This window comes from Coloeus monedula (assembly GCF_965178545.1).
Source record: "Coloeus monedula genome assembly, chromosome: 1".
Lineage (NCBI taxonomy): Eukaryota > Metazoa > Chordata > Aves > Passeriformes > Corvidae > Coloeus > Coloeus monedula.
The window spans coordinates 111,260,235-111,271,395 of NC_138781.1; the positions used below are offsets into that span (position 1 = coordinate 111,260,235).

At 44.6% G+C, this 11,161-nt stretch overlaps 1 protein-coding gene across 2 annotated transcripts in view; it reads right to left on the minus strand.

Annotated features, from left to right (window-relative positions):
- The window catches only part of ESCO1 (establishment of sister chromatid cohesion N-acetyltransferase 1), a 33,652-nt gene extending 28,447 nt beyond the window's left edge, over window positions 1-5,205 (minus strand). Inside the window, exons 1-4 of one of the 2 annotated variants that reach the window (XM_082277780.1) lie at window positions 5,074-5,205; window positions 2,356-2,459; window positions 1,999-2,197; window positions 73-1,429 (exon numbers count right to left, since the gene is read on the minus strand). In XM_082277780.1, the coding sequence (XP_082133906.1) occupies window positions 73-1,429; window positions 1,999-2,195 (1,554 nt within the window). In that variant the 5' untranslated portion in view covers window positions 2,196-2,197; window positions 2,356-2,459; window positions 5,074-5,205. Of the gene's footprint in view, window positions 1-72; window positions 1,430-1,998; window positions 2,198-2,355; window positions 2,460-4,573; window positions 4,705-5,073 lie in introns of those variants that run through there. The other variant, XM_082277781.1, reaches the window with a different exon arrangement.
- Between the last annotated feature and the right edge of the window lie 5,956 nt (window positions 5,206-11,161).

Sequence of the window (11,161 nt, forward strand, 5' to 3'; positions counted from 1 at the left end):
GCATGGGATTCTCAGAAAACAAAATAGATTTAGAACAACCTCCCACTGAACACCATAATTAAAATAACTTACCTCATCTGGTCTTGGCTCACATAAACGTTTTGTCAAGTTAGGCAACAAACCATTTTCTGCATCTTTCCTTGTGGGCTGTTTTGTTTCTAATGTCACTTCTTTAGCTTCAGCTCTTTCAGATGAAGTATTTGATTTCTCCTGCACACAAGTTGTACTTTCATTCTCAAACAGTCTTGTTGACAGCTTGCCTTGTGCCTTTGAAAGCTCTGCTTCTGCAGCCATTTGACTTGCCTCTGAAACTTCAGGGAAATCTTTCAGAAAAGGAAGCTTGGGGGCATTTGGAGAATTTGAGTTACTTTGCTTCACGTTACTAGCTTTCAGCAATTTAATTTTGGTCCATTTAGAGTTTTTGTTTGAGGAGTTATTTCTACCATTCAGAGTACATTTGACAGGCATTGCTTTTTTGCTAGGGAAAAACCGTTTGCACTGAGTACTTTGACTGGGTTCTTTCTGAGTAAGCATTTCACTTTGCTGTAACTGCGTGTCATCATGCTTTTCCTCTGTTTTGCTATCCTCTGCATTAGGGGAATCTTTTTTCACTTCTACTGTATCTGACTCAATCTCACCTGCAATTTCTTCACAAAGTTCAAGGATGCTCACCCTTTTAGATTTTGCATCATTCTCTGGTTGATCAGCCACATTTGTCTCACTTACAGATGGCTGTGGAGTATTTTTTGGTTTTGTACTGGCTTTTACGGTCTGATGTGTTTGTTGCTTTTCCTTAGATGCTGTAGAATTTGGCTTAAGAGAATCAATTTCTACTTTCTTCGTGTTGCTAGAATTAGGAGATACAGGGCCTGTTTGGTCTTTCTTGACCTCCTCAAGACTCTCATCAGGACATGATGAGGACCCTTGAAGATTGTGTTGAAAGCTACTGGCATTATCTTTTTTATTGCCTGCTTTACACTTTTTCAGAGAGCTGGTCACTTCTCCATGTATTTCTTTATCCTCATTTGTATTGTTTGGCTTTATGTTTTTCTGTTCCGTTTTCCCTCCAGCAGATTTCAGTGGTTTTGCTGCAACACTGTGAGCCTGTCTTTTTGCCTGGCTACCATGCTTAACTTCCAAACCTTTTTCTTCTTTAACTTCTCTGCTGCGCAGGGATCTTGCTGGAACATGTACATGTGTTAACTGCTGCAGTCTCTGTGATCTCCTTGTTACTGGCTCGTTTGGTGCAATTAAGCATTTTGACTTAGGAATTTCTTGCACAGATTTTTTCTGGCATACCTCCTTTTTTTCTGCAGATTTAGGCTGCTGCTGCTGGACTGTTTTGCCAGGTATTGTTTTATTATTTGAGTTCAATGCTGATGATCTTGTAGTCATGCGTGTTACTACTTCAGGTTCATTGGTGTTATCACTGAAAGATTCAAATAATATATTTTTCAGCATCCAGAAAGTAGAATTTGTCATAAGATTATTTTCATTCCTCCTCTGCCTCTTTTTTCTTTTCTTTTTAAAAAACACTAGATCTTATACGCTCAATAGTTTTAGAAGAATTTGCCCTAGAATTATTCCAAAAAGGAGCTCACTTCCACCTGGTTACTCTTAAGTGTTGTATTTAATGTTATTTATGCATTGCAAAACTGAACTATGAACCCCAGATGAACGCTTTTTAATATGTCTAGCAGTTTTTAATCACTGATAGTTGTGACTTTCAAATGAAGTATGAGCTTAGATAATATTAAATTTATTTTTACTTCAGAAATGTTTTTGAAGGAGGTCTTTCTGGATTTCAAGACACATGCTTCCAGAGAAAAATCCTGTAGCAGACAGCATACATAATGATTTAAATCTGATCTCCCTTCTAGCACTATTTAACTATTTAGCTGCATCTTTAACTCAGATTCCCCCTGCTTAGATTGTTTCTGCACTAGTGTAGTCTATCAAGATAACACGAAACAATTACATACTTTTTTTGTCACTGACCTGTTTGGTTTGACAGAGGTTTTGAGTACAGTTTTCTCCTGCACTGCACACTGATTGGGCTTTGATTTATTTGAGCCATGTTTTGTATCCGACACCTCTTTTTCCTTCTTTGACAAAGATGGTTTGCTGTTCTTGTCCAGCTTTGGACGTTTAGCAGAAGGCTCTACTAATGCAGACTTCCTTTTCTGAGCTGCCATTTCTGTAAAAAACCAAGTGACTCAGCTTTTAGATTCTTTGTCAAATATCATAACTTTTCACTTTTATATATTCACTTTTCCTTTTATAGCCAGATCATGCTGTGATCAGAAAGCAAATCATCAAAGCAATCTCAAACCAAATTACACTTATTTTACTTACAGGTTTTTACAAAAGGCAATCGATGTTTAGGCCAAAGTAACTTATCAAGGTGTGCCAAGAGCATTCCTTATGCATATGCTTACAAACAGGACGTTTCATGCCACCTATGAAGAACAGAAAATGTTCATGCAGTAAACACTTCATTAACTTCCTTCTCAGACTCTGAATTCCCACCCTCTTCCATCCCCTCAAACAATGCTTAGCTTTAAAGTTTCATGGATAAGGAACTAAAAAAAAAAAAAAAAATCCAAGCCAACAACCAACCAAAAAACAACTGGCAAATTTTATTTCCTATTTCCATATCCAACAATTTTTGGCACTTTGCTGTCTTAAACACTACACCCTTTTACCTTTTGAAAGGTGGCAGATAACAGTACAATTCAAAAACAAGTTTCTCAGCCTTTCACCTTTTTCCAGAAAATAGTGTGCTGCTCTCTTTCACAGCCAATAAGAAAGTGGGACTGCTGTCAGTCTTGTGCTTCACAGTGACGGAATAAATACATTAGACTCAGTTACCAAGTTTTGTGGCTGCTACAACAGAACTTCACAGACATTAGCAACCACCTACAACTGTTCCTTCTAACATGACTTAAGCTACAAATCAAGAGATGGAAAGCCTAAAAAGTAGCATTATGAGAGATATTTCCCTTGGGCAGTTAATGTCTTCAAGAGAACTGAAGTGATGTTAACGATGCAGAAGTTACTCTGCACAAGAGTCTGAAAACAAACAGAGATTCTTGGTAAAAAATCTTCACCAATTTGGCTGATCATCCCTTTCATACACATTTTTGACTTCTGAAACTTTTCAGTTCCCTTATTCAAAGACACTGTTACTGTATTATGGCATAGATAACAATTGCTCAATAAAGTTTCAGTAATAACTCTATAAAATTTGTAAAAAAAAAAATTTTACTGGAAGACTCAGTGGTCAGAACTTCCACATCACCATTTGCAATCAAGAATTACCTATTAATTTTTGTTACTGACAGACTTACAGCTTACATACAGATTTCTATGAAACTACATTGCTTTTCAAACCTTAACTGATCTGATGTTAAACCTGACAGATTTTTAAGGTCAAACAGGAACAAGTCACCAGTTGTGCAACACAGACCAGACACTGTCAGTTCATTACAACTAAAGTACAACTTCCAGTATTGAGAAATTAATGTCTTTCTCTAATAATTTGAAAGACACTTATGTTAAGCTCCTTTTAATAATTAGTCATTATCCAAAAGGAAAAAGTAAACAACTGCACTTTTTCTTTTCTTTAGACTTTATATTGTCCTTCACCTCATTTTCATTTATCCACTTACGAAAGCATTTCTAACCATGCAAAACAGGTAATTTTATTAAAAAGCTGATTGAAACTCAGATTTCAGACACTAGTGCTGTCTTCTGACCTCCTCCTTTAAAGAAGATACATGACAAAAACCCATATTTGAGGTATATTTTTTAAATTCTACCCAGGGAAGAACTCACTAACAGTGCTTTTTGTGGTGCTGTTTTCACGTCTCTCCTTAAGGAACAGGTAACAGAATTTCTGTGCCTACATTCTAATAGCTCATGAGCTCCATAACATCTCACACGCCTATGGGTTTCCACCAGTCAAAGAAAATCTGTCAGAGCTGCGGTATGGCCACTCATCCTGAAAATAACAGCCCAGCTGCTGAATAGGTCTTTGGTCTCTTAGAGCACAATACTGACCCTCAGAATCTGAGAATACCATGACACACACTGTATACACCTGGACCTTTTTCGGTTTTTTCCAGACATGACATGGCACACTCACAGAAGACTTTCAAGTACAAAACAGAAAGTACAAAACTTCCCTCACTGGCACTCCTCAGGAAACTACAAAATACACTCTCCTCCCACAGAGCTCTTGAACAGTAATTTCTTTCCTACTAACACTTTGCACAACAGAGCAAAGTCTTTTCCAGACGTTCCAGAACCGGCAGTCTCTGCCCTGGAGAAGTCACCCTCTAGTAAAAGCCGGATTATGGAAAGCAGGGAAGACACACAAGTGCAGAACAAACTAGAACTCAAGCAAAGGTTTGGTGCAAGAATTACAGGGGAAAAAAAACGGAACAACAGAACAGAGCAAACAAAAACATCAAACCAAAAAAAAAACCCAAAGCGACAAACGAACAAAACAGAGAAACGCGAGTCTTACAGCCTCCGGTCCTTAAAGCAGGGGCTAAGGCTGGTTGCCCACCTGCTGGACAGGGCACGGCGTCTCGAACCTGAGGCGTCCCGGCTAAGGGCCACGGCAGCGCCTGGCAGCCCCTACGGCACAACTCAGGGGGAAGGGAAAAGAAGGGGAGGGAAGGGCTGGGCTCCAAGCGTGGCCCGGTGTCAGCCGCCCCAGCGCCCCGCAGTGACAGCCCTCCTGGAGCAGGGCCTGGCGGGGAGCCCCCGCTCTCGGCCAGGAGCTGCCGCGGCCCGGGCCGCCGGGGCAGGGCGGGGGTGCCGGGATGAGGCCGGACGCCGCCGGGCGCCCGCTCCGGTTCCCGCTCACGACAAGGCACGGCCGGCCCGCTTCCCCCGCGACAGCGGCGGGCAGGCCCGGGGAGGAGCCGCCGCCGGGCTCTCGGCCCCGGGCGGGGGGCACGGGGGTGACGGGGCCCGCCAGGACACGGGTGGGGTGGGGGGGAGTGCGGGGGAGAGCAACTTCCTCGGGCCCCCCCGTCCCCCGATTTGCCGGCGGCCGCTTACCTCGCGAGGGTGTCAGCGACGTGCCGGCGCTGGCGGAGGCGGCGAGCCCGAGCCTCGAACCCGCCCACAGCCGGGCACCGCCGCGGCACCGCCCCGTCCCGCCCGCCCCGCCGCCGGCCCAGCCTCCCCCGGCGGGGACGGGGCATCTTCCGGCGGGAGTCGGAACGGGGAGGGCGGGAAGCGGCGTGGTGCGCGCATGCGCAGTCGCCTGTGTGAGGGCGTCGCTGCCGTATGGGAATGTTCAGTAAGGAATCCAGAGACGGTACTAATTAAAACATGCATCTAAGGAATGGAGGATGCGTACAAGAGCATATATTGACAGAACAACGGGGAATGGCTTCAAACTGAGAGAGGGTAGGTTTAGGTTAGGTATTAGGAAGAAATTCTTTACTGTGAGAGGATGAGGCACTGGAACCTGTAGCCCAGAGAAGTTGTGGATGCCTCGTCCCTGGAAGTGTTCAAGGCCAGGCTGGATGAAGCTCTGAGCAACCTGCTGTAGTAGGAGGTGTCCCTACCCACGGCAAGGGGATGGGAACCAGACAATCTTTAAGCTCCCCTCTGGCGGCGATGTCCCGGCGGCTCGGCGCACTCGCACTGCTGGGTGCCCGGGTGGGTTGTCCGAGCCTCGTCCTTTGCCAAAAACAAGGAGGGAAAGCGGCGCCACGTGCCATGGGGCCAGTGGGGACAAAGTGACCGCGCCGGCGGCCGGCGCTGTGTCAGTCAGCAGCTGACACCTCACAGCTGGCAGCCGTAGTGAAATGAAAAGTGAAGAGTCGAGAGGGGACCTTGGCAATGTATATAAACATCTAAAGGGAGGTGCCTAGAGGATGGAGCCAGGCTCTCCTTGGTGGTGCTAAGCAGTGCGACAAGAAGCAACGTGCAGAAACTGATGCACAGGAAGTTCCACCTGAACGTGAGGAAAAACTTCTTTACTGTGTGAGTGACCCTGCTCTAGAACGGATTGCCCAGAGAGGCTGTGGAGTCTCCCTCACTGGAGATACTCAAGAACCATCTGGGCACAATTCTTTGCCATGTACTCTAGAATAACCTTGCCTGGGCAGGAAGGTTGGACCAGATGACCCTCTGTGGTCCTTTCCAACCTGGCTGATTCTGTGTTTCTGTGATTCTGAGTCCCACCAAGTTCCTGGTGGTATTACAGCAGATGTGCTTGCAGCAGCATTTCCTCAGAGTTTGCAGACCCCTTCTCACAGTTATGTTTGCAGACACCTCTGAAGTAGGTTACTCAGCTGCTGCTCGGCTGTGCAGGTGCGCAGACAGCTGGCAGCCCCCTTGGTACAGGTGTGTCATGGTGCCAGTGTATGTCACTTAGGTGTAAAGCAGGACAGACGCTTGTTTGTCTGTGTCAGGGAGATTAAAGAGGGTTCTTGGGTGTGTCTTGGTCCTGTGCAGTGTCCACTCCTCTCTCCAGAGCACTGAGTTCACCCAGAGAGCTGCCTGCTTGAGTCCACTTGTCCAGCTTGTTTTACTTTCCTAAGTTTGGCAGTAATTCTGAACGTGCCAGCTAGCTCTTTTGTTCTGTGTGCTCTGCACAGTGTTTCACAACTCAGTCTATAGCGTAACCACCTATTTGTGATTTTTGCCAGAGTCTGGGATATTTCAGTCCTTGCTACACTTGTCAAGCGTTTATACCTCACCTAACCTTACGTCATGGCTTCTTGGCCGCGGGATATTTCTGTGTCTGAGCCTGTGGTCTACATTGGCAAGTTCTGAACAAAAAGCTGAAGATCTGACATCCATACCACTGATGTGGCAGTCCGGACCAGCTTTGTCACTGGATGCAGTGACAGCTGGAGTTTAAATACATTGGGGATGTTCTGGGGATGTAACTGTGGGTTTGGGTTCCTTCAAAAGGAATCCATTATGCATGCTCCAAGACCCTGGATGGTAAGTGGAAGCCATCAGAGGATTCCCTTCAAAAGTGAGCTGCTGATCCTAACTGGAATACTAATGCAGAGGTACCTCATGCATACCTAATGTGCTCCATCCATATGAATTTCCTAGGGGTAACCTGAAGTAGGTCCTACCTGAAATGCAGATAAGTGTCTGTATCAACATCTCAACATTCGGCATCTTTGCTGGGCATGTCCATTCTTATCAGTATGTTCTACTTGCCAATATAGACACAGCCTCAGTTTATTTGACCATGAATTCACCTAGTGATGTGTATACACCACTGGAGAACAGCGTGAGGAACCTCAGCCAATCGCCAGGAAAGGTGTTAGAAGAAAAGGTTTTTAATGATAGTATGGGAAAGGGTTTCTCCCAGAGATTTATGATATACTTTACAATTTCTGGTAACAGTTCACTGATCTAAAAGAGATCACAAAAGTATTTTAGTATTTGGTCTTGTAAATATTCATTTGTTAATACCTGCAGTATTTAAAAAGGGGTTATTTTTGTTTTTATAATAAACTTTCTAGGTCTGTTTTATAACCTTCAAAACATTTTAGTGATTTCTATTTTTATTACATTTGTGGGATCAATTGTTGGAAATTGCTGTCAAGTTTCTGAATAGCATAAATTTATTTGTAGAAACATAAAATTTACCCGGAGATACTCTGTTTTGCCTGTAAAGTTTTTTGTCTGTTAACTGAAACAAGGAACTGCCTTCCTTGGTATGTCCTCTTTCTGGACACACTTCATTGAAGCACAGTTTGTCCTGGACAAATGGGAATTTTCAGCAGCTGTAGTTTTTTTTTAAAAGCGGATAGGAGGAGATGTTATTTATAACTCCCTGTAGCAGCTCCTCTTTAATGCATGATAATCTGCTGTGACTTTACAATGAACGCAGCAACATGTGGTCTCCTGCTCTCCCTCAGTATCTGACAGAATATTTTCCAGATGAAGGATATTTTAATCACTGGGCTGCATGTAAATTTCCTGGAGGATGGTAAAAGCATTTCTTTATGTAACCATTATCTTTATAAATTTAAAATAATGTTTTCCCATGTCTCTTTCTCAGGAACATGAAGCAAGTAAACCTAGATGTTTTCACATCCTTCCATGAAATAGTAATTTACTGTTTAGCAGGGAAATAGTAAAGTATAAAGCATTAAATTCCTAAATTTGGAAAAACTTAGTTCATGGGATAGAAGAAGACCAGTAATTTTCCAGTTTTCCACAGAAGGTGGCAGCATTTTGAAGCACTGATCTCAGTGTGAACTTGCTAGCAAATGTCATTGTTGAAAGAATACAAACCTCACAGAAATTTACTCTCCTCGGAAGTTGTGGTGAATATAAACAGGAGTCCTTGGGCATGAATTGTTGCAGAACTGGGGAACCTGGGGACGGAGGAGAAACTGCATTCACATAGGTGGAGTATGTAGGACAGATTTAACCCCAAAAGGATTCTTTGTTAATTTAGCCGTATTTACCACTGCAGTAATACTGCTGGAGTGCCTCTTGTCTGCAGCTAAGTGAAAAATTACTTGCTTCTAGGTTATGCCTTTTTTCACGGAATAACTCAGCTGATAATGGAACACTCCACTAATTGCAGAGAGTGCCCCGCTGGGCTACAGCTTTGGGAAATGACTGTCACCAGAGAGGGGAAGCTTCTCCTATTATTTCCTCCACTTCCTTTCTCCACTCCCACCAGTGTTCTCCAGCTCCTTACCTCATGCCAGCCTCCATCTAACACCTGAGGGACCCCCATAGGCAAGCAAATTTAACTTCCCGAGCTAGCAGAAAAGTAACCCAGTGGAAAAAGTGAATCATACTCTACCAGAGTAAGAAAGGCTGAGAACCGTATGACTGGAATCAGGAGGATAAGAAAAGACGGGAGGAAGCGCAAGCCTTCCCCTTTTGGCATGAGGGAGCTGTTAACATTGACAGCTGCTTGTGAAACTGCAGCCTTAGGGCGGGCTACGTAGTTACAGGACTGAGCTCTTGATCCCAAACTCAATCCCAGCGGTCCTGCCAGCACGCCGATCTTACAGCCCCCTTTGACATGCAAACGCACTCCCAGCCTGCCCTGCTGCTTATCAGCCATCTCATCTGAGCAAGGAAGTGGTGACAGACAACCAAGAGGCAGGAGCTGCTTAACCTTTCACTGGTAATTAACCTTGCAGGCACCGCTCGCGCCTCAGAATGCCTCAGACAGATGAGGTAAGGCCACATGGGCAGCTCATTTAAACCATATACATTCTACATATACAGAACATTTAAGGAACCGGAGGAGCAGTTGAGACAGCACAGGGCCCCAATTTCCCTCCGTTCAGCAGATTCAAAAAGTCCCTCTACCGCAGAAAGAGGGGAGAGGCTGATTTTTGCATCTCCAGTAGCAGCAGGAATGAGACAGGAAAATTGGATCCTTCAGAGGAAGAGATGCTTGCCAATGAAGAACCACTGTCTGGTAGATTTTTCCTTCTGTTGGAATGAAAATTAAACAACAACAAAAACTCAAACCGTAGCTGAGATATCCCACAGCAGATTGGCTGCAGGAGGAGTTACTGGGGGGAACCCAACATGTATGCTGGAGGTCAGTGGCAAGTCCCCAGGGTGAGTCTCTTGGGCTTTTTTACACCCCCCTCTTTCTTATTCATTGCCTTGAGCATTCCAGTGCTCTTTCTGACCAGCTGGCATGCTGGGATGAGAACCCCAGCAAGTGGCACAGGTTGAAGGATGCCCATGTGTTACAGCAACTTGATGACTCAGGGAACAAATGTTTCTTTTCCTCAAGGTGATGATGCATTCAGCTGAAGCGACCCGGGGAGAAGCAGAGTGCAGGGCTAAAGTCTTATTCGTGGTAGGTGTGAGTCATTGGCATGAGCCAGGTAGCTACAGGAATTGTAGGTGAAAGAGGCAGTTCCCCTCTGAAATTCCTGTGTAGGTGGCACATGGGACAACAGGGATTGGAGAGTGCCCTGACTGCCTGGAGTTAATGAGCTTTACAGGGCAATTAGCTGAAAAAGCAGGGGGCCATGTTAAAAATGGGGGGAGGTAGAATTTGAATAGTTGGTTTTGTTTTGGTGGTTTTATTTATGCAGGGAGGCAGGGAAAAAAAAAAAACAAACCTGGGCTGGGACTTGTCCACTTTGCTTGCATGCTGAATGTGAAGTTTGTGGGGTTTTCTTTCAGGGCAGGAGGGGAACAGGGATAAAAAGGACTGCAGACAGCTATATCTGGAGGGAAGGCTGGTACAGCTGGCTTACAGAGATTTGGGTCTGGGACAGAGAGTGGATGTGTGTGTGAGTGGTACACAGGGGTCCAGACCATTACAGGAAAAGGGGAGGAGGCTGTTGTCTTAAACATTTGGGAACTGCTGAGATAAAGTAAGCTGCTCTATTCTGTTGACTCGAAGGGCTCAAACAGTTGCCTGTTAGATTTCAGCTAGAAATTGCAAGTTGCAGCACAGAGGAGGAGAAGCTTCCTGAACCACATCTGGGGAGTAATTCTTGAATGTAGAGCCCTTTTCCAATCTCTGTAATGGTGAGTCTAGGCCTTGGAGGGACTGCACTCTTCAACAGTCAGCATGTTGGGATGTAAAGTGTGACACTCAGTGTCACACTGACAGGACCATGCTGACCTGCCTGGAGTCACCACTGCTTTATTGGCATTTTCTTGACACCAGCTCCTGTGGAGTTACAGACTGTCCTCCACAGCCCTTTCTAAGTATTTTAAATGGTGCTGTTACATGTCATGGTTTCCAAAAAGAGCATTAATTCATCTGTTCAGTGTGAAATGTATAGTATGGGTTAGTTTCTCTGTATTCAAAAAACCATACTGTATATTGGAAATTTTCAGGTTTTCCAAGTCCTTTTTTTTTGCCAGGAGTGGATATAATAAATGACACCTTAAAATCTTGGTCTTTTTGATCTGGTGCTAAGACAGCTGAGATCACGAGTGACTCTTGGGTGACTGAAGGTCTCACAGATAAAAAGAACTGTACCATGCTTTGATGCCAAGGGCAAAGTGAGAAGAGGTGGATGTTCTGGAGCATGTATGTGGTTATCTCCTGTTTTGGGCAGGAGGGCTGAACTAGACAGTCTTTAGAGGACCCTGCTGACTTCAGCTACTATGGGATTCTGAACTAGGAAGAAAGTTTTCTTTAAGAGGTTAGGTGTCTGCA